Source organism: Toxoplasma gondii, chromosome Ib (genome assembly GCF_000006565.2).
Source record: "Toxoplasma gondii ME49 chromosome Ib, whole genome shotgun sequence".
NCBI lineage: Eukaryota > Apicomplexa > Conoidasida > Eucoccidiorida > Sarcocystidae > Toxoplasma > Toxoplasma gondii.
In genome coordinates, this window is record NC_031468.1 from 1,312,197 (window position 1) to 1,339,043 (window position 26,847).

Consider the following 26,847-nt stretch of genomic DNA (forward strand, 5'->3'; position numbering starts at 1 on the left):
CCGATCTACAGCAGCGTGAACGAGAAGCAAAATCGAAGCTGGACTAAGAGTCCAGGCACGGGGTTCTAAAGTAAAGGGGGTTTCTTTTTGTTTTTCATGGCCCGTGTCGCTCCACCAAGATCGCTGCTGCATATAAGCCGACGGGCATTAGGAATCACGTTTCAGACAGAGACAAACAATTAGCGACAGCTCTTTTGATTTCCAAGAATGGAGATACAATCCGCAATATCGGCAACTCTGCTTCTATCTGCCTGAAGTGTATCATTTGGTTTTTAAACCTAGACCTGTTCTACAACGTGGACTTCAACATACATTTCTGTCTCAGCAGAGTGGGGTAAGGAACATTCATCCTGTTTTGCTTTCCGTTGTGAGACACCCCATCAGCCTTCTGTCGCAGCGTTGCCGAGATGCGACTGACGCAAATAACAGTCTTGAAACTGCAGGCACACTTAGAAGCTGGTGCTTGATATCGAGAGAATGCAGACGGACGAACATAATCAAATTTCTTACTGTAGCAAAGAAGTGCAGATTGACGCCAGGAATAAAGGATCTTGCCATCGATCTGATGGCCGTTTGTATCCCCATTGGCACAGCTCAAATCGAATAAACAGAGACATTCTAGTACCTAGCGAACTGAACGTGACTCCAGCTAGACAAAAGAGACAGCCATGTTCCGTATGATCGCTGTACCACTGAATGGCAAAATACACCTAAAGTGTTGTCTTGGTGTAGACGCAGCAGCAAGCTGGTGCCGCTGTAGGCTTTCTGTTGCAATATTATTGATTTCTGTGCGTACGTCAAAAGGCAAAACCATTTCAGCTTTGAAGCTCTCGACGGTCGTACGATCACGCCTCTCCATGCAAATGAATTTCACGGCAAACCTCAACTTCGACTGGTCGATTGACGGCTTGTCGCCAAGATACAATCGTCCAAGATATGCTCTCTCTATTGCCGTTTCGCTCTATGGTCCCGCTACACTACAGAGATGAGATGGTTTCTGGGACATTGAGCAATACGCAAGATGCGTACCACAAAGAAGAGCCGGTTTACAGGTGATTCTGAGATCAGCATCCTTCGGTCCCGGAAGATACTGTCTTAGAGAGTAAATTCACCGTCAGACACGCGAGCTACGACACACATAAATCGCTGCGCCTACTTATTTATATTCCTGATTCTCTCAACTGATTGTTACCCATTTTGTTCACTGTCGACCACCGCTTGTCAAGTAGGTCTTGGATCGCGGTGCAAACATGTGAAACTCTCTTTGTTTCTGCTCCACCACCCTCGCGCTTCAGAGCTCTTAAGTGCAGCTCGAGAAGGCGAATCTCTCGGTCTGGAAGGAGGGGAAGCTGCTTCTCAGCTGCGGCTAAAACAGTGTCCATACACTCGGACAGAGCAGCGAGAAACGAGTCATTCTCCAGGTAGTCCCCTGCCATCCTGATCACGTCTGCCAACGTTATCCTCCCTACTGTCGGCGTTCTCCTCGAGCCTTTTGCCTCAGCAGAACACTGCCTTTGCTCGCAAAACTCGTCCGCGTTCGGCAGGGTCATGGGCAGAGCGTTCTGGAGGAGCGCTTGCTGCTGGTCCAGCCATGCAGCTGCTGCAACAGCCGGTACAACAGTGTTCAGGCGGAGAACCTCGTTTTTCGGACATAACAAAGCGCAATTTTCTGTAGAAACATTCGGCGTATCTTCTTCGTTATCGACACCTCTTTCAGAAACTTGAGAACAAGCAATGTGCCAGGAGGCCGACTCTTTGCTGCATTTAGATCTGTGGAAAGACTCCACATCGACTAGTTTTTCGCTACTAGGAGACGCTCGCGTAGACGGCTTAGGAACCTCCGGTGTACGTACACCTCGAGTGTTCGCCTCTGATGTTTCATTTAGGCGAGTGCTTTCCCTCAGCCGGACATTTGCTAGCCGAAAGAGCAAGGACGAAATGGTAGGAAAGAGGAATGTGGAAGCTGTCTCGAACGAAGTCGAGGCATCTGGCGATGGCGTCGGTGGCGAGGAGTTGCAGGCAACCGTCGAACTAGGTGTTTCCCGTTCACAAGAATCCAGTGACGACCTGGGACCCCCCAGTGGAAGAGGATGGACAAGAATCGAATCCGACAGAAGTGACGACGGCACCCGGTGGACACAGGCAAGCTGAGAAGAGAAAAACATAGAGATACAGACAACAAGAAAAGACGCGTGGAGATGCACGACTGAAATCGTGTTCGTTTTCCAGGAAGCCTATCCCCCCCTGAACTATCCAGCAGATCATGCAAAAACGCAGACGCACCCCCAGATGAGATGCGCCTAAATTTCTTTTATCTCACTGGAGAAAAAGAAGAACGTGAAACACAGGGAAACAAAGGCCTTGAGCTACCCTAGTGAAGCAGGTCTTCCTCTGTCGGGCATGAAACGAAGGCGAATGAGTTTACCCGATATCTCTTATCCAAAGGAAATTCCCGGTTTTCAGCGTAGATGTGGAGTGACACTTCACGCCGCAAACTCTGCTCGAACACAACATGCCTGGGCCAAACAGTCCAGGCTGTCTCATGTCTCATAAGCGCGACATCCAGGACATCGACACTGCTAAACTGAAGCTAAGAGGAACGCTGCATGCATTCACCGTTACTTCAAGAATGATGGATACGCATACCAGCGCACGAAGACCCATAGCCGCTGCCTGGGTGTCTACGCGTGCATCCGAGGCCAGCAGCGCGATCTGAAGAACAAGAAGTCTGCAGCACTCTATGCCTTCTTTCTCTCTGTCAGCGAGGCCTGTGGACATCCCGAGAGAACGCGCAGCTTGCTCCAACTGCGTGCGTTGAGCCCACGAACCCACAAGGCGAAGAAGAAGGGCTGCGCAACTCGTCAGGACACTGGAGATTTGCCTTTTCGTCATCACGAAGGAACTTCCACCTTCCACCCCATACTGGGGAACAGAGGCCAAAGCGAGAAGCGGTAGCAGTTCTTGCAAGAGGCTGAGAAGAAACTGGCGCGGGGTCGCTGAAGCCTCTGAGTTTCCTGACGCGACTGGAGGACGATGAGGCAAAGAAACAAAGGGTAGTGGCCGACGGGCGGGGAGGAGGTCCGTCAAGACAGCAACATCTTCCAGAGACTGAACGAGATCCGACACAGCGAGAGGAGGTGCGTGGCGTCTCGACAGCGCGTCTGCTGGCCTGAACCTCGCCGCTTCGATCATGCGCCGAGCTGCGCGTGCACTGCCTTCCTCGCCTGCGACCCCCTGGGAAAATGGGGGCGCTGCAGCAGGCGGAGAGGAAGCATGAAACAGGGGAGGAGAGGCCGGAAGCGAGAATGAAGAAGTGAGAGAAGAAGAAGATATAGGGGAAGACGAGGAAGAGGAGGATGATGAGGAGGAGGAAGATGAAGAGGAAGAAAAGGAAAGCGACGAGGAAGAATGAGAAAAGAATTGAGAGGAGGAAGGACAGGATGAGGAAGGCACTGATGGTGAAAAAGTGCTTGAAAGAGGAAAAAACGTGCAACTTTTTGAGACGAGTCTGAGTTGGACAGCGATGTCGCGATAGAGAAGTGGAACACCCTGGAGGAAGGAACACACAGAAATCACGGTTTCAGATCAAAGGAAAGAGATAGCGAATCAGTGCTGAGCATGACATGGCTAGTGCCAGTACGCACATGCATGCGCCTTGCCATTCCAAGGAAGACGACCTGTCAAAACGACACTAGAGTCGGGGGACCGAAACCAAGGAGAACCGTCCGCGAGCGCTAACCGTTGCTTGCAGGCTGTGACTCGTCTCCGGCCCGCTATGCGTCATGACAGCGAGTGTTTTGGAAAATCACCAGTTGTATGCATGTGTATACAATTGGGACAGATCTTCTGGTTTTCACTTTCTTGGTGTGCTTCGTAACGTTCGCCAAACTGTACGAGGATTGATTCTGTCCATCTGTGCATCTGCGTTGAGCTTCGGGTGCACATGCTAGACGCTACACGCCCCACTACGCCGAAGCACATACATCGAAAAACGTGAATGCAGGCTTATTCAGAAAGCGTCTCGCCCACTGTTAAACGCAGGCATGTCCGCTTTGAACGGTAGCACAGAACTCTTCAGGCATATGTTTTGATCTCCCTTGCTCTCTCTCGGGACCTGCCAAACACACCCCACGAACCCCCGCCGTCCCTGCATGAGTTCCCGACCCCGATCTCTCGACAGAACTCGAAGCTTTGAGATGCGTCTGTGCGTTTTCACACCCTCCGTGTCGTACGCGTATCGCCAGGCGTACGCACCACCTCTTGCGCAGTCGGTCGATCGCTCCTTGCCTCCGCCAAGTCGATCGTGCAGTAAAGCCTGACCGTCCCTTGACGACCGCGGCCCCGACGTCTACCAGACACATAGCTTAAAGAGTGGAAATATTCTGGTAGGTTCCAGCCACCTGACTGAACTCACCTTGACCAGCGCAGCTTCGACTTCCAAAAAACAGCCGCTTTTGTCTGTGAGAAGCTGTCTCAAGTGCTGCAGCCTCGGGAGCATTTGGGCTTGGTAGAAGGCCCTTGTCACTCGCAGGAGTCTGAATAAGTGTCTCCTTTCGAACCGCACGCGCCGGTGGTGCTCCAGAAGGAGAAGACCTAGCGAGCCCGCAGCCACGCGCGCCAGAGTGTCCTGCCGCTCCTGAAGAAGAAGGCGACGACGTTGCTTGGCTTCTCTGCGGCTGTCCGAGGACCCCAGCGAGGAGTCATTGGCCGCAGACGGGAGGAAAAACGAGAAAGAGAAAGTAGCAGGAAACGCGGAACCGTTCGCGATGTCTGGAGACGTCGCGGCCTCTGACAAGTGCAGGAGACTGAGGGAACTGAGGTGCGGGAGCGCCGGCAGGAGGAACTGAGAGGCAGGGGGAGATGGAGGGAAGAGGACAGCAGAACGCGGGAGAAAGTAAGGACTCTGCGACTGTCCTTTTTGGATCTGTGAGGAGAGAATCAAGCAAGTTATTTGTATTCTTGCACAGAGCAGAGGTAAAGCAACGGCAGACTGCTCTAAAAACAGACCTTGCTCATGCAGGTGCCCGAGGCAGGCATGAGCTGCGGCATGGTGTGTCGATGAAACGAGTCGATGTGATATCGTTAGGACGGAACCCGGAACGTCGCATGACCAGAGGATTGTCCACTGGAAAACGCACTTGTTTGCCTTGGATTCTCACGTTTGGCGTCCTGCCAAGTTTGGAGAACTCGGCTGGCGTTGCATTCCCGCAACTATGAGAGCACCGAATCCACGCGCATATGCGTGCTACACCCGCCACCAGATTCCCGAATTGTTAGGCATGTGTGCCATGTAAAAAAAGCAGTCACAGCTGCCTTGTGCGACGGAGGAAACAAGTCTAACCACTGGATACTGCACAGACACCAAAGTGTAGTTAAAGCATATCCGTAGGCTTCGGATGCGCACCTATGTCGTTTCTCGCGTGGAGTGGTGGGTTTCTGGCTGTACCATCATCTACCATGAACAGCTCTCGAGCTCTTGCTCTCCCGCCTTACAAGCAATCGAGCACCGTCAGACAGATATACGAACACAGTGACTGCGAGATCGAACATCTTCTCACCGCTTGCGCGAAGACTGGCAAGGCCTGCTGCTGCATGCCGGCGGGTCCGACGCGCTCCCACAAACTCATTCCGCGAAGCAGCATGGCGACCATAACTCGTTCTTCCTCCTGTCGTCTCCCACCTGTCTCCTGGCCTGTCTTCCTATGCCTTTTTCTTGCGGAATCGCGCATCGTTCGTGAGTTGCTGTCGCTGCTGGCAAGTGTCGCACCACCCGCCGTTCCCCCTTGAGAGAAAGACGGAACTTGTTCTCCTTCAGAATTTGCCAAGACCACTCTGCCAGACATCACCTTACCTCCATCTCGGCCCTGAGAAAGCTCCCTCAGGCTCGGCCCTCCGAGCCTCACAACAACCTGTTCGGATGCCCACACCAAGAGGCGCTCGTCGGGTGTATGTACAGCCGATAGAGCAAGGGGGAGCGCTGCTAGCTCCTCGTCGGGGAGCCGCGCGCCGAAGAGGGGCGGGTGCATTTCTTCCTCGCTTTGTTCCCTTTTCATTTTCTCCAGCAGGAGAAAGAACCCCGTCTGTGCCCTCACCGTGGCTGCGTGCGACAGTCCAGACAACGCCGCTGCGGTTTGCCAGGCTCTTACCAACATCCCCGACTCGACTAGAGCGTGACGCTCTCTCAGGAGTCGGTCCTGCGCAGCTTTGCCTGCCCTTTTAATGACGGCGAGGGGCGCGCTACAACTCGACGAAGCGTTCCACCGATAGCTCCCTTGCAGGTCTCTCGGCCGATGGACGTTCCGCTGAAGTGACGCATGCAGAGTCGAAGAAGATATTGCTACAAGGTGTCTGAGACTGACTCGCCGCAGACGGCCATCTCTCATCAGCGCTTCCGCCGCGGCAGCGGCTGTCCAGGTGTCTGTACAGCTCAGCACTTGAAGTGCATGCGCAGAGGCCGCAAATTCGTCATCTGTCAGAGAGATCCAACTCTCTTCGCAGTGAAGGAGGTCAACCATCAGGTTTAGAAAGGAGGATAACTGCGGGAGGGAGTGCAATGAAGAGCAAGACATTTCTTCTCTCAAGCGAGCGCCGGACACACAGACAGCGAAAGGCGAGAGAAGCGCTACCAGTTCGGGAAGAAGGAGAGCAGCAGCTGCAGCTGCTGGTGCCTCCTGACCTCGTGTCATTGTTGGACTGGAGTCCGAGGCACTGTTTCTGTTTCCAGGAACATCTTCAGAGAGAAGGAAAACCGAAGAACGTGTGACACCATCAACCACGCCAAGAGCCTCTCTGGCGATGGCTTCAACTCTCTCCATTATGGGGGACGTTTCATCCGCCGTTTCCTGATTTCGCGCGCTATTTGAGGCTGCGTGGGCGCGCGAGGAAGTCGTCGACTGTCCTTTGCTTTCCCAGAAGGACAGAGGCAGAGTCGTCGCGTCACTCGCCAGTTGTAGCAGCTGCATGCGCGCCTGAGACACTTGCAGTGGACAGAAACTTTGTCCAACGCTCAAGGGAGCAGAAGAAGAAACCAGTCGCTCTTCCTGTGAAGACGATCGCGAGGCTTCGGCCGCGTGCTCGCGAGAGGCGTTCAACCAAGGAGACAACACGGGAGAGTGACGAGGAGAACGGAAGGAAGCCGAAGACGAAGAGAAGCCACAAGGTCGACCAGGAGGCGTCTCAAACATCCCGGGGGAAACAGCGAAAGAAGATGCATGTGACAAGCGGGTGGTGTGCAGCCCACCCCTGGGAGACGCAACATTGTCAGCACACAAAAGCGAACAGATCAGACGCGAACGGAAAGGCGGGGACGGGGAAGACAACGAAGAGAAAGAGAAGGATTCAGAACGAACGCGAGGGTACGACTCGGAGAAGTCTGGACGCGAAGGTGAAGGAGAGAAACGCGAGGGCGGCAAACGCGACGAGCAGAGAAACGAGTGAGAGCGAGAAACAGACGATGGATGGCGGGCAGATGAAGAAGCGAAAGGCACTTCAAACAAGGCAGACGGGATCTGCAGCGTGACGAGTGTCCGGAAAGTGGAGGGAGAAGAAAGACGATGACCACTGCGTCTTAAACGCCCTCCCTTTGTCATCGACTCGAGAGGATTCTTTCCATTGTTGTCTTGCGTTTGCTTCCCCGCGACAGCCTGCGCCGCTTCTTCTTCACTGAGACGATGACATGCACTCGACTGTGTTCGCCTCTCGACACTCTGACGTCTTCTCCCAGCGTCGCCTTTCCCTCTGCATGCATCTCTTGGAGGTCCTTTTCCTGCATGAGACACATGCCAAGAGGCAGTCCCAGGAGAGGATGGCCGGCGGCTCGGCGCACCGGCCCTTCGAATCCACATGGCGGAGTCGCGCGAAGGGAGAGAGGCAAGACCAGGTGGAAGCACAACAGTGGGAGAAAACGGAGAAAAGCAAGTGGCGAAACAGGTGATGAAGAAGAAAGAGACTTTAGGAGTGGAATTAAAGGAGGAACCAGTGACAGCGAAGCGAAAGAAGGACGCGGACCGCTTCAGTGTCTCGCACTCGATGAAAAAGGTATTCCGGTTCGCCTCGACTCCAGCTGTCTAACATGCGCTCGACAGGCAACTGCCAGGGCGTGAGAAAAACTTGGAGAGTCTTTGTTCTCATCTGAGTTGGGAGGACGTACAGAAGCTCAACCCAGGCTTGTGTTGGTAGGTTGAAAAGAGTGGAGACGCGGAGGAAGACGACATGAAAACGAAACTTCATCAAGAATTACGAAGTGTGTACTTGCTTTCAAATCGCTTCAGGCTCAGGGCCAGTGCTGAATTCGCCTTGGGTCCGCAAGTGTTTTGGCAGGGCGTCAACAAGGCTGGAGACGGGATGAACAACAGCAGGTCGTCCATCAGGGGGCGAAGCGCAGAAAACATCGAAGGCCCCTCGTTCACAAGAAGCAAAGTCGTTCCTTCTTTCTTCTGTCATCTTTCTGCAATCCAAGAAGGACTTTTGCTATCTTCTTTGACTTTCTTCTCACTCGATCTGTCGCCTGCGACGTTGCACAGCGTTTCCATCGACATCCCCACTTGGCTTTTCTTGTCTTGTCGCGAGTCTCAGAAAGACGGAGAAACGATTTCCTCCTCTGTCTCTCTGATTTTCTTGGTTCCTCCACATTAAATCAGTGTGTATGTGCATGCGTCTTTGCAAGTGGGTGAGAATTCCAGTTGGTCCGAACTTTTTCGTCAGCTCCCGCTTGTCGAATTCAGTATCTCTGCATGCACTCGGTTGCCGCGATACCTTGACTTGTTTGACACTCTTCCCCGGTCAACGTTCTTCCCTGAGTTTCTTCTTCATTCGCGAACTTGCTCTCTTTCCACCTGCTTCAGCAGGAGATGTTTTCCATCTTCTCTTGCCACGAGCGGCGGGAACGACTTGGTCAGGCTCCCAAGTTCACTTGACACCAGTAAAACTACAATGTTCGAGCCATTCACCGCGAAGGCTCTGTGACGGCGACAGCCGCTCCCTGAGAGCGAGGCGTTTTCGAATATTCTTTGCTTCTTCAGCTGGCCTGAAGCGGTCGTAGAGACGCACGAGCGCAGAAAAGCGGGGAGAGCGAAGCAGTGCAAGAAGAAGAAACAGACGACACGGCTCCCTGGGTGGGAACGCAGTCTACCTCGAAAAGTCGTTCCTCTCGAAAAAAAGCTCGTGTTTATGGAGGAGCAAAAGGTCGGTCTCTTTTCGCCTGTTGAGGAGTCGTTCTTGCGGAAACGGCCGCGGACACCGCAGGGACGGAAACCGAGGCCTTTCTCCTTTTTGGAAGCGAAGTGCATGCAGCCGGTGTGTCTCGGAAAAAATTGAACAAAGAACGAAAATGAGGATCTTGCCCGAAGCCACGCGCGAGTCTGGACGCCGAGTAAAGGGCGGACGACCAGAGCTCAGGAGATGGCGGAAAGGAGCGCAATGCAGTGTTTTTCCGTTTGCTGAAGAAATGAAAAGAAGGGTGGGTGTTCTTGACAGAATGTGGAGACAAGTGGAAGAAGGAAGAAAATTTGCTGGGTTGAGGACTCGGGCGTACGCAGCGGCCTTCTCCACTGACTGGAGCGAGGCGTCCGTTCCTTGTTCTTTTCCTCTTCGATCTTCCTATTCTTGTTCTTCCAATTCGTGTTTCTCTCATTTTCGCTCTTTGTCTCATTGTTCCTCCTCTTCTTCTCCCTCTGTCTGCTCTTCCTACTCTTGTTGTTCTTCTCGTTTTTTCTGTGGTTGTTCCTCGTCGTTTCGAGTTCCTCTCGAATCCTACGGTCCGTCGTCCTTCCACGTCCCTGCAACTCCCTCCCCTCTCGTTTGCGGCTCTTTGATCTCGCGTTCTTCTTGTTCGTCTCCCTGCCTGCTCCTCGCTTCTCGCGCTTCCACCTCGGCTGTCTCTGCAGGGCTGCTCTTGACACCTCTGGCCTCCAATGTTCAGCGTTCCTCCCCAACCTCTCTGTCTCGCTTTTCCGTGGCTTCGTCACCTTGCACTTGTCGCAGATCAGCGATCCCTGGCTCCTCTCTTGTCTATTCTGTTTCGTCGATGTTTTCCTCGCCTTCGGGGGTCTCCTCGTCTGCCGGTCCAACTTCGTCTCGCTATTCGTTTCGGCGTTGTTCTGTCTTCTCTCTTCTGCCGTCTTCGAACGCATCGCCTCTCTCTTTCCAGGATAAGCCTTGTTTTCGTTCGTCATCATCGACAAATGCATCTCGATCGCCCCCACCTGCCGTTTGCTCTTCCGACCCTCCGCTGTCTCCTCCGTCTCTCGCCTCTGCTCGCAGTCCTCGAATCAGGGCGTCTGCCCTCTCCCGCTCCTGCACTTTCTTCTCTACCACATCGTTCTCTGTGTCGCCTCTCCCTGCTCTTTCCTCTCTAAAAATAACGTCACGCGTCTGTTTTGTCTCATTCTCTTCTTCTTCGGCGAGCTCTTCTCTCTCTTCCGCGCCGAGAGGCGTGCAACCTTCGTCGTCTTCTCTCTCGATGGCAGCAGCGTCTCTGTCGGTGAATCTCGCTGCTCAAGGTCGCCTGGCTGTCACAGCGCCTTCTGTCGCTTCACTGCCTCCGTCTTCGTCGCTGTTGGCGCGTCGACAAGACGAGACAGACCGTCTCCTTCGAGCGATTGCAGAACTGACGACCATGGAAGACTCTCTCGCCTTCTTCTCAGACAACAAGAACCAGCTGCGGCCGGCCGTCTTCCTCGCGCTTCTGAAGCGCATGCAGTTGATCGCGACTGCGCATCTGGTGAAGCAAGCGTCGCGGCATGAGGGAAAGAAGAAGCGACAACCCACAGGCGAGTCAGGCATCTACGAGGAGCCCCCGCCGTCTGCTCAGGACGGCTCACTGAAGTCCGCCTCTTCCCCAACTGCGTTGAGTGTACGTCCACCGCATGCCAATGTCTTTCGCGCCTACTTTCACCGGTTTCCGCGATTTCGAGAGGTCCAGCGCTTGCTGCTAAGCAAAGTAGATTCCTTTCCTGTAGCGGATCTCCTCTCATCCCTCGACATTCTGCAGGAACTGAACGTGTGTCCCCGCCTCCTCCTTCGCGCCGCTGCTCCGCTGCTTCTCCAGCAGCTCCCTCAACTGTCTCTCGAGCAGGTCGTCCAGCTCCTTACGGTGTACGTACACCCCAACAGCGCCGGGCCCCACGGCGAGCCGAGCGTCGGCGCCGGCACCTCCACCGTCGCGCGAGAAGTGACTCACTGGCTGCACGCGTGCGGCGGCCGTCTAGGAAAACTGGACGGTGCGCTTCTTGCGGATCTGGCAGATGCAGGGAGTCGGATGCCGATTAACCAAGTCGCCCTTCTGCGTCTTCTTCTCTCTCCAGTTCGCCAGCGCATGCACTTGATGAATGCCAGTAAGCATCCCGTCTGCCCAGGAAACCTGGATTATTGGCTGCAAACAGTATCAGGTTGTTGACGGCTATACGCAGGTTCACTTCGCAAGCAGCAGACCCCGTACAATGACCGAGAAAGCAAGAAGTTGCTCAGTGAGGGAGGAAATCAAAATGAAGAGGTGGAGGCTGGCATGACAAATCCAACAAAACGGTGATGAAGAGTCGCGCGTGGAAGGAGCGTGTTTCCGTCACTTCATCTGTTTTCCTGGGCAACGGTCCAGACGCATGTGCCCACGAGCACCGCTCCGGGCCAGGCTCGCTGTGTTCCCCGAGATACTCTGTGCCTTTCTGCGATGTTCCGTCCATCTCATCCCGTGGACTACCTCACGGAGCTCTTCACAGAGTGCTTCTTTGATGCTCGTCCCGCGGAGGAGCCGCATGCACTCCTGTGGAACACAGCGGAGTTCTTTCTTTAAACTCAGGTTCCAAGTCCAAACCGTGCAAGGAATAGTGGTGCAGCTATCTCGATGCTCAGTGGAGAAGAATTATCCGAACATATGGTCTTTCCCCTTTTGCAGGTGTCTCCACCGCTCTTCCTGCTGGTTCACGAACTCTAGTATAGTCTCTTGTTGTTCACATGAGCGAGTCAGCAGAGCGTTGCCAATACCACCTACCTGCGAGTCAACTTCCACCCGCAGCTGCGACCAATCTAACTGAACTTCCCCGCCTCTCACTCGCTGCATCTCGTTCTTGCAGTCCCCCCTCCATTCTGATGTTTCTGCCTTCTGCCTATTCCTGCGGTTTGTGCTCAGAACAGCTGTCTCTTGTGTTGCATGCCTACGCGAAGCATCCGACTGCCGGCGATGACTTTGTGCTCCACCAGGGACTGACTCTTCTTCTGTCTCGCCACTCCATTCCGGCCATGTCGCTGAATGCGGCCCTCCGCTGCATCTGGGCGGGAGCCGCTGCATGCAGCCCCAGTGGGATGGGGTGCGCCGGCCGCTCTCCGACTCCTTCGCTGCAAAAGCAGCAACACAGCGAGCATTTGAAACTCTTGGAAATTCTTTTGAAGCGTGCAGAGCCCGCTCTCTTGCTCCACGCAGACCAGCTCGATGGCCAGGCTGTCGCGACGCTCGTCTGGGCATGCAGTCGAGGTGGCGCCTGCCTCGGCTCCTCCGACCTGCTTCAAATGCTTCATCGCCGGGCGCTCAGGGTCCACTCGCAGATGAGTCCACAGGGTGAGGAAGCAGCGCGAGTGGGGCGTCATCGGAAAGCCAGCAGACAGAACAGGACCTTTCGGGTGTTCGCTTGTGGGGCACATGCTGCGAATACGCGACTTTTCACATGTCTAGGAATTGCAGAGCCAGAGAGCATGGAGATTACGGCGTTTCAACTTCTTTCCGCGTCCCACACGTCCGAGTCTCAGTCTGGGGTTTCCTGAGGCTTCACCTGTACGATTTATGCTGCGTTTCCGCGTATGCATTCGTCTTCTTGTGATGCCTCTTCTCGTCGCTGCAGTGGTCTCAACGTACCAGAATCGATGTGAGGCAAAGAGTACAACTGGACACCAGACTTAACCTGGGAAGAACCCAGATCTTGGATGGCAGAGTCGCCGCGACTGAAGTGTCTCCTTTCCCTCGTTTTTTTCTAGGCCTCTCCAACACGCTCTGGGGTTTCGCCACCACCCTCGGCCGTATGGTTGACATCCGCGCACCCCCCGAGGCTGCGGGCGCCGCAGCAATCGATCCTGACATCGCCGAAGACACCGAAACTGTCTCTCTCCACGAGATGTTACAAGGACCCAATGATGCCGGTGAACAGTCAAGCGAGCGCCCATCTTCCTCCTCCGCAACAAGTCGAAACACCCTTTCCTCTGCTGAACTTTCCAACTCCAAAGCTGCTTCCACACCTGTGAGTGGAGAGACTCTCTGCGTCGCTCTTTTCCAGCAGGTGGAGCCTCAAGTTCTTCGCTCGCTCGCCCGTTTCGAGCCTCAGGACTTGGCGGTTTTGTCATCGGCCTACGCTCTGCTTCGCTGCGGCAGCGAGGGGTTCCACGCTGCTGTGCAACAGGTGGTGACCGAACACTGGGCTGACGAGTTGAGTGCCGACCAACTCGTACGTATCGTGTATGCCTATGCCGTTTTACGCGGGAGCAGTCGCATGTTCAGCGCCGTTCAAGTCAACCTCCTTCGACGCCTCGAAACCTTCACTGTTCATGGACTCTGCGATGTCATTTGGAGTTACGTCGTCATGCGCTACTTGGACCCCCAGTTCCTCGAGGTGAGGTCGATTGATCCTCACGTGCCTTCATCCACTTGAGTCTCCAACAGCCAAAATCTTTCCTTGCATACATCATTTACATATATATATATATATATATACGTATATACATGTGCGTGTCTGAACTTATCAAATTGGAGGTTGGTGCATGTTCATCATCAAATGTGCATATATCTAGGGAAACAGCCCGGGCCGTGAACAAAGGCAAGAATATAACGAAAAGATTGAAAGATGTGAAGTGTCCATTTTCGTGGACATATCAAAGGCGCTGAGTGGAGTGATCCTGGGGTTGGAAGAACAAACCTAAGATGGGGGTGAGTAATAATATTCGAGACCAGAGTGTTAATGTTGTTTTGAGCGGAAGGGGGGGTTGAGATTGTGAGGTGGACTCAACTCATGGCTCATGTCAGTGTCTTTGGGTGTCGGGTCCAAACTCTCTTTGGCTTTGCCCATATACACTCGCTAAACGGAGGGGCCACCGGTATTCCAACAAGACTCTGAGCAGTTCCATTCCGCACAGATGATCACCAGGAAGGAGACTACGAAAGTGGAGATCATACTTGGTGTAGATCTCGTGTGCGCATGCTGAAGTCTGAATTTACTCTGGATCGAGGGTGCAGGTCAACAGGTCGAGGTGAGGACATCTCCAGACGCCCAGGAAGCGTTTTCGCTTACAAAGAAAAGCCGAGTGTATCGACTTCGGTCCCGAGATGCTTGGCACTCAGTGGCCATGCCGATGTGTCAATTTCCTCTGGGTATTCACCATTGTAGAGAGAAGAAGACAAGCATGTGTGTGTGTGTGTGTGATGCTGTGTGCAGATGTGTCTCTCCCTTGTTCCCCTGGACCGAGTGGCTGGCGACGACCGATGTGCCTTGCTGTACCCTGCGGCTTCGGAGATTGCCCTAGGTGGGATTACAGCGTTTTCGTGTTTCTCCATGCCCGTCCAGAAGCTGTGAATGGGCACTTGTGTGGTAAAAGATCCAGGACTTCAGTCACTGCTAAGCAAAGGAATGCAGTGTGTGCCTATCTACAGGAAAAGCGTGTAGTCTTTCGTTGAGCTGCCTCTCTCCTCACGACTGCGTGTGCTGCAAATCCTTGGTGAGGGGAGGAAAGCGAGTCGAGTGTCTTGTGGAACCTAGCGGGCGCCCTCTGTGAATTTCTTCTTTTCTCAGCGTTGCCCACTATGGACCAAATTCGTCTGCAGCGCATGCGCAAGTACACTCGAGGTGAGGACTCCGCGCGAACGGGTCGGTGCCTTTGGAAGAGAAACCTAGGATGGAGACCCGTCTGCTTCCCCGATAGCGGTTTTCCGTCTCACCTGTTCTTCGGGCAGCTTTGCTGCTCCCGGTGCCAATTACATTTGTCCAGATTACCAGTTCCAGCCGTCTCGTTACAGTTCCGACGTGGTGTTTGCAGATACGTGCGAAGCAGATGAGAGTGTGTGCCGCTCTATGGATCGTCCATTCATGTCAACTGGTTCGTGACACCACTTCACAGTGTGCCTGAACGGCACTTTGTAACCGGTTCTTTTCTTTCGAGGAAAGGGTTCAGGTAGCATCCGGGGGCATTCCTAGTCCTATGATGTCCTTGTTGCTTTGCTTAATCTTCACTGTGTGGGGCGAAAGAATTTCTTTACTGCTTTAAATCTATGGCTTCTGTTTCAATGTGTTCAAACGACAGTGGGACTGTTTCTGCTCGAGTGGCGCGCTGTTTAGGTTCTTCTTCGCTTACGCTTGTGTGATGGTCTGCAGAGGCGTTTTGGGAGATGCAGTTGTTCGATTTTCCTTCGGCCTTCGCCTCCTCAGTTGCCCAAAGTAGGTGGTTCAGGTTAATCGAACGATATGTGCAGGCGCGCTGTCATTTCATTTCCGTACACAGATGTGCTTCGCGACCATTTGCAAGCTGCCTTCTTCCAGACTGCCACTGATCTCTTCACTGGGGTGGAAAAGAAATGTGAACTAAACAAACTATATATATATATATATATATTTCTGTGACAAACGAGTGTCACACAAATCACGGAGGCTTCTTCCGTTGTTTTGTATCATTTTTTGTTCTTTCCACTTTTTCTTCCGCCTGTGCAGCCGCTCGCATGTTGAGGGTCCTGTCCTGTGTGTCAAGCGTGACCTCGCAAGGATCCAAGCTTCATACTGGAGACACAGCAGCAGGAGACGAACTTCAGGAAGGTGACAGCAACGAAAAGGAAGGCGAGGACACGGCGAGCGCCACAACTTTCGACGAGAGTTGTGGATCTTTCTCGGGTGCGAATCGTGTAGTTGAAGCATTCGACTTTGAGGGATACTTCATAGATGTGTGGTTACAACAGACGTCTGGACACGCGCGCGCAAGTCGCCTTGAAGACGAGGATGTGAGTGACTCTCAACGCAGTCAGACGACGAATGCAGAGAGGAAGTCCAGCTTCTCTCAAGCGGCGAAGAACGAGACGTTCAAGACTCTACTCGAGAGCGGTGTGGCGCTTCTCTGCCACACGCACGCAACTGTACACCGAGAGACAGGGAAACCGCTAGGGTCAGCGATGATGCGCCACCGGTATCTCAAACGAAGAAGTAAGGAACGGAGGCCGGCGAGTCCTTTGTTCATTGTTGTCTTTGTGAGTCTCATGTGGCAAACGTAGAAAAAGTTTGTTTTGTGCAGTACTGTCATGTTTTGTTTTGGTGCACTGAGACGAGGGACTGGCAAGCGTTCAAGAACAAGGGACGGCTTCAAGAGCGCAGGCGTGACGTAGCAAGAATGGTTACGTTCGACACGCTCAGATTATCTCTAGAAGGCTTCCTTCAACGTGGGCTACGAAGTGCCAACGCATGGACTTAGGACCTACATGCGAAGAATCTAAAATGAATTGGAGGAGGGATGCTTGGGGTATCTTTGATTCTGCCTGTCACTGGCACGGCATGCACATGGTGAGAGATCGTACGATCGACTGAAAGAAGGCACATGACTTGTATGTGACATGCACACGCTGCTGTGCAGTTGGCGTAATCGCTTAGTGCCGCTTTCACGAGGAACCGGTTTCTCTCATTCGTTTGCAGGCGGCGTTCTTGTTCGCACCCTTGGCCGGTTTCTTTGTCGGGTCTTCGACGGCAGCTTCACTCGTGAAAATGCATTGCACATTTCTTACATATCTATGAATATGGCCTGCTACCAGCTGCACGGCGATGCCTCAAATGTATATCATCTCCCGAGGAATTCCCTCCTTTCGATTCCGTGTCTCTTACAAATCCATATGCTTTTGCTGTCCACTTTACTGCAGATGTGCCAACAGTAAACGTCCTCTGGGATGTGTGGAAGGTAAGACTCATTCTGCAAATCTCGCATGTAACGACTGTGGTGTCCAGCTGAAGTGTGCATGCCTTGGTAGGAGCCTTCCACAGTGGATTCGTTTTGCAGTAGGAAACGGAAATGTATTGCTGTCGGTTTGTCTTCCTTCAGATGTTGCCTACAACAGAGGCTAGGGTAGAATATCTTTCTAAGCAAATCGTCCGGGCTTTGAGAGAAGAAGAAGCACGTCGCGCGTCGCATGCCCTCAATCGGGTTGGTCATGGTTCCAAAGCGCACTCTGGGTAATCAGGCGTTGGCGCTGGTTTCGGGGCCCAACTGCTGGGGTGTTATGCCTCTAAGAATGCAGCAAGTCAGTATTTGTCGGAGCATAACGCTCGTTAACACAGTAGTCTGTGGATTTTCTGTCTTACATCGTGTCTGCACGAGATAACCGCAGGCTTATTTAGCTGCCACTAAGTGAAAATCACGTACTCTGCACGCCTCTCATGCGATGTTAGGGTGTTGATAGGCTGGCGCGTTGATCTCTGCATAAAACGCCCTCAAATGTCTTCAACGGTTTGACGTTTTATTATTCAACAACCGTTTCATTTCCTCTACACTTCTGAATGACGCTTTCCCCGTCTGAGTTTTGCATCGCGTCACAACGCAAACCCCTCGGATCAGACACGCTTTTCGACTACACCCTGGGCAGCGGCCACCCATTCGGCGAAACCATTGTCTGCAAATGGTGAGCTTGAATTGCTGGCGAAAACCGCAGCCGGGCGATGTCGTGATTGTCGTGTCAAGTTCATCCTTGGCACTTTTTCGCACGAAGATGACTAAGGACACGCGAGTTTACGCAGCTAGGCGTAGTGAGCCGAAACAAATTTATAGTATTGAGACAGGGAACGTCCCGCAAGCGTACAGCAGAATCCCTTTTCTTTGAAACACACATCCCTTCTCGTCGTCAGCGTGGTCCCAAAGCACCACAAGCGGTGTGATCTATACAGTGTAACGGGACAGTCGCGGAACATGGACCATTCCTCCGATGGAGATGCTTGTCATCCCGCTGGACACGCAAGGAAGACCACGTCTTCTTCGGTTTCACAGAAACGATCTTCGTCAGATTCGTCCAGTGGCTGAACAGACTCAGGGAACCAGACCATGCCTCAGGGACATTCTTGAGAGCTTGCGCAAATTTACAGACATTCGATGTTTACACGAGTGGCAAAAAGTAGGCTTGGTAATTCTGCCGCCCAACAAGAGGGGACGCACAAATGCTGCGACGTACGGCTGGAAAGCGTGCTGCAGGTGAAGGGAAACCTTCGGTAAACTCTCCAGGAAAAGGCGAGTCTCATTTGTTAGACAGTGTGGCATTTGCCGTCGTGAGGAGATCTAAGTTACTATAGGTTTGAATAAACACTGAGTATTTGTACGTTGGGGGAACCAAACGCGTGACAAGTTGGCGAGAGAAGGCTAAATGACAACAGTCATCCGGATTCTACCACATGTGCATGCTGCGTTCATCATGTGTGGAGTGTCTGTGAAAATCCGATGACCGTGTTCTCTATATGCGCAGTGTGAGGATAAGCTGATTCGACATTGTGGAAGTGTCCGTAAAGGGGGTTTTGAGAACAGAGTACCACGTAGCGAATTTCTATTTTTCAGCCTGGTGTTGATGGCCTCCTGTACTCTATCTGCTGCAATGAGATCTTAGAGATCGGCTAACTCTCATTATTCACTGCTGCCCTATCTGAGCAAAGTACATAATTTTTTCCGGAGTCCTCTTGTCTTCACACGCGAACCTGTGATAGTTCTCTGAGGTCAAGACGGGGGACAATCGGAGGTCGCCGCAGCGGTCGAGGAGATATTCGCTGCGACACGCTCGCGCATTTGCTGTTATCCGACCTGTGACACCAGCATGGAAAAGCATGAGAATTCACGGATGCTTTCATCGCATAATCATGGACGAACGGTGTTGAACGGATGCAGAAAGACTAAGAACGCTTGACAGCTGGATTTCTGTTTGAACACTCCTTCCTTGGCAACAGCTTATATCACTGGTGTTGTTTTTCGCATCGAGATATATACCGTGTTGTAGCTCGAGGGAAAAACGGTTTTCTGCCACTACAAAAAACTGTTCAACAATCCGTTACGAATCAGGCAACTGGTCTATGGTTGTCCCTCGTCAGCTGCTAAGAGCCACTTCTTTGAAGGCGCGCTTTCCTCCACTATGTCTGTTCGCGAAAATGGCGCACAGTGGAAATTTATAAAGCATTAGCCCCATGAGGACTGAGCATCGCAGTTGCGCCGTGTCCTCCATTTGGCGTAACCGGAAACGCATCATCCGGCTCTCTCTATATTATGCAGCAAGAAGATCTTTTTGTAGCGTGGAGGACAAGAGCAACATATGGTCTCGGGTGTCTCCAGTACCACTCAGATGAGCAGCTTCTTACAATGAGGCGGTGCTCTGAGGGAGCTGTATGCGTACCAGGTACTCTCTGGCCTCTCCGGTTCGTCTTCTCGGCGACTACTGATATTGGGACATGGACTAGCTTGGGAGCTGCACGCACTCGACACTCTGTGGCGCTGTCCGCTATGCTTCTTCGCCATTCTGCTGTGAGAGCCCTCGAGCGATGGAAATTCTCTTGGGGATTGCTGTTCACGAATCACGCGCTCGAGAAGCTCGAGAGATCCAAGACTTCGTTTATCGGATTCCCACATGTTACTCTCTGTAATCCGAACACACACATTCAAAAGTGTTTCTCACTGTTGCATCGAACGGGGGTTGCTGAATAGAAGAGTTACGATGTCTCTCAGCAACGCAGACGACAGGCACTTGTCCTTTGCTGCTTGCGTACTTGCCACCGGATGAGGAAATGCTTCAGTGACAATGTTTTCAAATCTATCTCCCTGTCGAATCCAACCATGTTCTTCCGCTTCTCTCTGCTTCTGACACCAGACAGTCACCAACCGTGCTGCTGGTTAGGATCACGCATGTACACAGTCCACACGACCGGTATCACCGTCCTTCAGGCTACGCACAGCTGCTGCCTCCTCCAAGCGAGAAAAAAGATAATTGCCAGAAAGAAAAATGATGACTGTACCTTAATCTGCCTGCAATTGCAGGGAGATTTCCCCCGGAGTGAGGTTCTCTTTGTCTAAAGGGGAAGCCGTGTCACACCATATACTAATATTCCGAGATTTGAGACAGGCGCCTTTGAGGCCATAGAGGGCTACCTGTTGAGGTGGCAGTTAGTACGTTGTAAGGCACAGCAGTACTCGAGCCGGACACTCCCAGTTTTGGAGAGCTTATCCCAGTCGCAAGGCAAAAGCCCTTTGTGGTGTCTTTGTCATAGCATCCTCGGTGGCAGTCGTGCGTCAGAAGCGATGACCCTTCATCGTTGGCAGAATTATGATGTGAGCAATAGCTGATGGTCTGATGGCTCGTGGTGTTCATCTTCAAAGACACTGCCTCTATCCCTTCTTTGCTCTCCTGGCGAGAACTCGCTCGTCTGCTGGGAACGATGTGGCAACGCGATGCGTCTTCATCAACATCTTGCCGTGTAATGGAACTCCTAGACTCACCAAGAGGCAACCGTCTTAGCGGCGACTTTTCGTGGGGACATCTGTTTCCACGAAATGACAAAGCTGTATTTGAGGCGCTAGGTGCGGGAATCAGAGAAGGTGTTGTTGGACAGGCTGCTGTCTGGTACCTACGTTGGTTGTCCGCACACTGGTTGAACCCACAATCATGTTTCTCTACAGATATTATAGCGTCCTCAGCAGGTCCGTCTACACTTTTGACGGTGTGGACTTCCTCCGAGTCGCCGAAGCCAGGATAGCAAAGTGGCGGTCTATTTCTCGGAGTGTTTCGTTGCCTACAGGTTATTCGTTCACTGCTGGGCGTTAGTGTACGTTGAGGCGCAGGTTCTGCCTGAACAACAGCGGACCAATCATCTGATGTGCCTGAATTCTCATTCTTCTCTAACACTGCTGACGCAGCATCTGGCCTTGCCGCAACGAGTGACGAAAGAAGTTCCGATCTACTTTCCAGAGGACAGCAACCGCACCTCGAAGAAACAGTCTCTCGGACATGATTGCTTGGGAGTGTCCTCTGGATTCGTGGGTCGCCATCCGCGTTCCCGGATCCGACGGGCAGACCACTTCCCTGGTTTTCTCTGTGAGGAATCTCGTCCGTCCCTCTAGGTGCTTGTGCCGTGGAACGCGTTTTGGTTATTGAGGTCAAACAATTGTTTTGCGTGTCACCTTGGCTTTGTGGTTGGGTCAGGTGGGTGGTTTTTAGAATCAATCCGCCCACAAGTCCGCTCCCCGGAGAAGCTGACACCTCTTCAGTATTTACGGCAACCTCTGCAGTCCTCGCCAATATTGCGGCAGTCTCAGTTGTCCTGCAGATGTCAGTGCTAGGACGAAAAGGCTCTTTTTGTAGAGCTTCAAGTGTTGCTTCGTAGGAGGCCCGGACACACGAAAGCGTCACCCCAAGCTGAGTCAGTGCGGGGAAGGCATTTGAGCTGCAGATGGCGCATACTGCTGCAGCGGCAAGGAGTTCTGAAAGCTTCTGTTGGGCGGTCACGTCATATTGTGGTCCCCAGCCGTGAATCCGATGCATTTCCTCCGTCATGTGATGCAGTTTTGCCCATGCCCACCCCGTCGGCACCATAGAGTAGACGGGCGTTCCGCGGTTGACACTTTCCCTGCCCGCCTCGGATGAGGACGCGGAATTGTCGGTTTCTCGTGCCGGTGATTCTCTTGAGTCTTCTGCTTGGTCTAAGGACGTTGAACAGTAACAGATGTGTAGACACAAAAGGGGGGTTTTAAGCAAAAACTGAACCACAATTTTCAAAAACTGAACCACAATTTTCGGACACCGAAGAAAGTCTGGACTTGCAAGTCCGGATGTGTCAAACAACTTATCCTTCTGAAGGACTCTTTCCATGCCCGTGCGTGCCATTCGTACCTGTGTGTTTGAAAGGCATTAGCAATAGATTCCGTCGCCTTTCTGGGAAATGCATGAGGTGAAGTTGCTGTCGGTCATACGAAGGAGCGCTGCCCATATACGCTGTCATCTCATCCAGAGCTGCCGTCGAGCGCCCCAGTGAAAGTGACTGAGCAGCAACTTCCCCTCGCCTCATTCCAGAAGCAGCGCTGTGCTCTTGTCTCACGAACCCGGTCCTACTATCCGCTACACGAGACTCCTCAGCCGTTTTGTGTCTCGTCGGTGACACAGCGGTTGTCGGCGCTGCGCGGGTTTCGTCGGAAACCCAGTGAAACCGTTGACTAACTAAGGTTGACGACAAGCTACTGATGGCTTCACCAGTGTCGCGATTATTTAAAGGCGTGGTACTCATTCCCTGGCGATAAACCGGGTGGGAGCAGCTCTTTAAGCCTTGGGCTGTGTCCGGATGTGCCCTTGGCGTGATGTGACAGCGAGCAGTCGGCGAACGGACCGGGAATGTCAAATTCGCAGAGGCAGAAGCCGAGGGTATTTCAGCGCTACCATCCGAATACTTTATTGATGCTTGTGGAGGCGTATGGCTTGCGTCGGTCTCGTGTTCCTTGGTGGTCACATGGCCTTTCAGCGGCAAGCTGTTGCGGCCAAGCCTGTCAGATTTAGCTGTGGTAGTCGGTTCCCTTGTCGAATCCAGTCGCTGTTGGGAAACGTTTTCATAGCTATCAGACGTCACCGGTATCCTGTCATGACTTAGCGTGTCGATCGTCGCAACATCTGAGCTTGTGTTGTGTCCGAGGAGGGAAGGGACTGCACCCGCAGGTGTCGGGTCCCCGTCAGTCTCCATCCGCTGTTGCAATAATTGTTGCTGCAACTGCTGGAGCGTCGCCACTTGCTGCTGATGCTGCCGGGTTCCAGTGAGTTGCTGCTGGAACCTCTGCAGTTCCCGTTGTTGCCGAAGTGCTTTCAGCTTCAGTTGCTGGTACCTTTCGTCCACGGCAACACCGGCGAACGCCCCGCTGCACGCGGTTCTGGCACTACTAGCCGCACCTGCGCTGCAAGCCGTCCTACTAGTCCCACTGCTGCGTCTTGTGCATGTAATCAGCAAAGGAACTGGTGTTGCTGGACTGGTTCCAGGAATGGGAATAATGCAACTGCTACTATGGGGGGTTTCCAGCGGTAGAGGGTCCAACTGCAATCTAGGAATAACTGCCAGTCTCCGTGCTGCAGCCGTTGCCAAATTAAGCTTTTGTTGGGTTTCTGACAGAGAGAGGCACAGACCAAAGCATCCGCACACTACGCAATAACCTTGTATGGAATTCATCGCCTGATCTCCCCCTCCACAAACGAAACCATGCCCCGTCAGTGCTTGCCAGAGTGTCAACGAAGTGGTGCTGCTGTTGGGTGTTTTTTGCAGTCTCAAGAGGTGCTCATGCCCACGTCTAACGCAGACCAGCATTCTATGAAGTTCACTCTCGGTGGGCCGACGCTGCTCTCATGCACTTGTGTGACTACCCTTAAGGGTGTCATACTCAGGTGTGGACATCGGCGCCTGGCACCCAGTTGCAGACGAGGCAGGTGTTTGACAGGACCTACCTGCGGCGGATGAGTGACTGAAACGCTGTTGGCCTGCTACGGCTGTCGCGGAAGTAGTTCTTATACCATTTGGTGATCGTTTTTTGGCAAGTGCAGCCTCAGCCACTGTTGACTTTTTCGCTCCAAACGATGCACCAGGGCACTGGGTACGCGTGACTGGGAGAATTGGGGTAGAAGCGGAAGTAGGAAAGACCTTCCCTGGCAGTGAAGATGGAAGTCGGATTTGCTTCTACCACAAACATCGCGCACCAGCTTCGTCACGCCAACTCTTCTGAATACGCAGAAGGGGCTTTCGAGAAGTATGCACTTTCTCTGTATACACCACGGTCAACTGCACTATGTTCACCGTGTGACGATTGTCGTGGACTGACGGAGCACCCATGAATGAAGCGTGAAGTCGAGGCTTACGCCTCCAGACGCCTACCACCTCTGAGCAAGCGTTTTGGACCTGCGGATCCTCTCAAGCCAGGAGCACTCTCCTTTCATGTTCACACGTGCTATATTTCCGGAGTAAGATATGTGCTGCTTCCGTCTGCTATCTGTTTTTTGCGACAGCGGTACCATACAGTCTTGATGCCCCAGTAAGGGACACCTACGTGATGGTTGTGGACGTGTTTCCATTCGGTGGCTAAACTGTGTGTCTCGTTTTTCGACAAGGTGCACTATAAGTACCTGTTTCTGATCTAGATGGCTGGGCAGCCTGCAGTGCCTGCCTGGAGGACGTTCCTGATTACCTCAGAGTCCGTAGGTACGACTGCGCCGTGTGTTTCTCGCTCTGTGAGGTAGTTATGCTTCCGATAATTGGTTGAACTACGTAGTCTTTGCGCCCAGCGTACCTGTCGGCTGGGAACGGCGAATACTTTTACTTTATGGTTGTAAGGAGTCCAGGGTCGCCTCTAACAGAAGTGGGTGTGTACACCGACCGATGAAAACATGCTGAAGAAACCTCTTGCATGAGTCTGAAGTGGATATGTAAAGTACCCACTCGAACCACTTACGATATTGCTGGAGATGGATCGTCCTGAACAGGTGTTCGCGAGAGGGCAGTTCGAGAAGTATGCTCTTTTTGGATTGGCTGCATTCTGTGTGCCCACGTTCCATGGCCTGCTGTTGGAGGTGGTCCTTTTCGCCGGACTGGTGCTGTTGTCAATGGCCTTCCCTACACGACCCGTGCGTGCGCAGTGAACCTGCTGTTGCCCCGGCTGAAGAAGCGAAGCTTGCTGATGATTTTGTCCCCTTGGCGGGCTGCGACGTGGGGAAACAAGATTACCGTAACTCCTCTGAAGTACTGGTCAGGCCAAAAACTGGAGGCCTGGTCAATCGAGAGCACTCGTGCTGTCGGGCATGGAACATAGCCCTGAACCCTATCGAAGAAATCTAAACGTTCACATTGTTGCTAAGTCCTCTTGAGACGATAGCAGATATTTACATGGGGTGTCGTGTGACCCGCTTTGCAGAAGCTGCAGTGTGATCCCAGATGCTTAGAAACGGGAACTTCTATCCGCTACATTCTTCGCATAATGAAGCCGGCACTCCCACAAAGGAGTATAGTGAAATGGACGACAATACCACTACGTAGACAAGCTGTATCACCGTTCTTGAAAGAAAGACGATATGAGCTGTGCCCTTTAAGATACCTCCAGGAGCATTTGACCGGAGCAACGTTTCGAAGGCGTGTATCCTCACCAGCAACGCACGCGAAGGCTCGTAGCAGATTTCGACCGCCCCAATCGGTGCAATGTTGGCTCGGCGTGTTTGCACGATGGAGCTTTTTCCGAGCAGCCGTGTGTCTCCTGTGTTCGGCTACCCGTTTCAGGCCCCCGCACAAATGCGATTTGTCCTGAGAAGAAAACATGGTCTCTAAGGTGACATGTCATCAGATTTGACTGTGTCCATTTCCCGCGTTGAGCGCGTGGCCAAACCTTTTCTCACCTTGGATCTCCTCCTTGAAGTTAATGTCTACCAAACGCAGTAGTCACTGTCTCTTCCATCGGAACGGAAGTTAGGCAAAGCAGCACGAAAACGGTGTTGGCATCGTGTGCCGGCAGACTGCAGCGTATTCGCTAAGCATCTTTCCAAGAACGGCCAAACCTAACGTGAAGATCACGCACCGGAGTCTTATGCTAAACTGGTGCAAAAGCGCGTACTCGTTTCTGTAACGCTTCGCCTGTCTGCCACTGGCACGTGTTCCGCCGCATGTGATGCTGTCGCCAGCACCGATTTGCAACCATTGTTTCCGCCTCCTTTCTCGTGAACGTTTACGACAGGGGCGCTCCGATCCAGGTAGGTTGTATGTTTCTTATTGTGCTGAGATGTCGTTGGTTGCATGGCATTTTGAGCGGACGGCATACTAGTGCGGGACAACCCAGAATATACAGCCCGGTGCTTATCAGTGTCTGCCCCCATGACAGTATGTCCTTTGCGGCGGGGGATGACGCAATTTTGCTCATGGTTTCCGGGAGCAGCCTTGATCCTGTTGATGGTGTGCACAACTCCATTATCTGAAGCACTCCCGCTGCTCCCAAATTTGACTTTGCTGTCGCTGATGACGTGACAAAGCCCAATGTCCCTTGAAGGTCGCAGATGCCTCCTATTTTCAAGGACCTGTCGGCTGTGGTGTGGGCATATCAAGTAGTGCGAGCTACTTCTGACTGAAGTGGAGGGGGTTTTGCCTGCTTTAAACGACGATCTAGAGTAGCTGTTGCAATGTTTCAGGCCACCCCCTGATGAGCCATTAGAGGCGTGGTACAAAGACATCATGGAATTTCAATGTCGAGCAGTTTGCAACGCAGAGGATCCGGATGCAGCCGCCTCGAACACGAACACTTCGAAGTCTTCGATAGTTTCTACCTGTACACGTTACTCTGAGGGCCGTTTAAGCGAATCCTCGAACGCAGTGTGTTGCAAAGTAATGAGTACACGTCACGAGCAGACAGCTTTGTGTGCAGACGGTGTGGTAAAGCTAGAACCCGCACATGCCGAGCTTTACCTATGCCCCGCATGCTCTCACATAAACACTTGCTACGCTGGCAAATAGCTATGCTCTCTAGACTGGAGCGTAGTGCCGAAACGAAGCACGAAACTCAATTGGAATACCATGGCATCCGAAACAAGTGGAAACGCGCATAGCACTTTGCGCGACTGATCTCCGTTTCCTGCTTTCGACGAGGGGCATCCCGGCAAAAGGCGGGAAGCAGGACTCGACGTTGCATGCAATCGAGACCGAAACTCGAAAATCTTTTTTCGGAAGGAAACTAGTATTGGCATCAGACATGGCTGCAGTCCAACGCCTCGATGTGGGGCGCTGTGTAGGAGGGCGGGGCTGAAGCGCTGTGTCACTGCGTCACTCTATCCCCTGATGCCGCTGACAATCACGGAAGTAGAATTCCTGGTTCACAATGTTGTGAGCC

General features: G+C 52.7%; 3 protein-coding genes across 3 annotated transcripts; 1 reads left to right on the forward strand and 2 right to left on the reverse strand.

Annotated features, from left to right (window-relative positions):
- Positions 1 to 1,049: 1,049 nt before the first annotated feature.
- TGME49_209540 (hypothetical protein) lies at positions 1,050 to 8,425 on the reverse strand. Its single transcript, XM_018779470.1, has 4 exons — positions 5,559 to 8,425; positions 4,415 to 4,843; positions 2,647 to 3,549; positions 1,050 to 2,147 (listed from the first exon to the last, which is right to left on the reverse strand). The coding sequence occupies exons 1-4, from the start codon at positions 7,842 to 7,844 to the stop codon at positions 1,161 to 1,163; spliced, it is 4,605 nt and encodes a 1,534-aa protein (XP_018638435.1). The 5' UTR covers positions 7,845 to 8,425; the 3' UTR covers positions 1,050 to 1,160.
- Positions 8,426 to 9,057: 632 nt separating this feature from the next.
- TGME49_209550 (hypothetical protein) lies at positions 9,058 to 17,485 on the forward strand. Its single transcript, XM_002369663.2, has 9 exons — positions 9,058 to 11,333; positions 12,125 to 12,550; positions 12,964 to 13,592; positions 14,412 to 14,499; positions 14,766 to 14,819; positions 15,345 to 15,407; positions 15,678 to 16,160; positions 16,865 to 16,902; positions 17,044 to 17,485. The coding sequence occupies exons 1-9, from the start codon at positions 9,329 to 9,331 to the stop codon at positions 17,176 to 17,178; spliced, it is 3,921 nt and encodes a 1,306-aa protein (XP_002369704.2). The 5' UTR covers positions 9,058 to 9,328; the 3' UTR covers positions 17,179 to 17,485.
- A 2,577-nt stretch (positions 17,486 to 20,062) lies between these two features.
- Positions 20,063 to 21,502, reverse strand: TGME49_209560 (hypothetical protein; the record flags this gene model as incomplete). Its single annotated transcript, XM_002369664.1, has 1 exon — positions 20,063 to 21,502. The coding sequence occupies one exon, from the start codon at positions 21,500 to 21,502 to the stop codon at positions 20,063 to 20,065; it is 1,440 nt and encodes a 479-aa protein (XP_002369705.1).
- Positions 21,503 to 26,847: the final 5,345 nt, after the last annotated feature.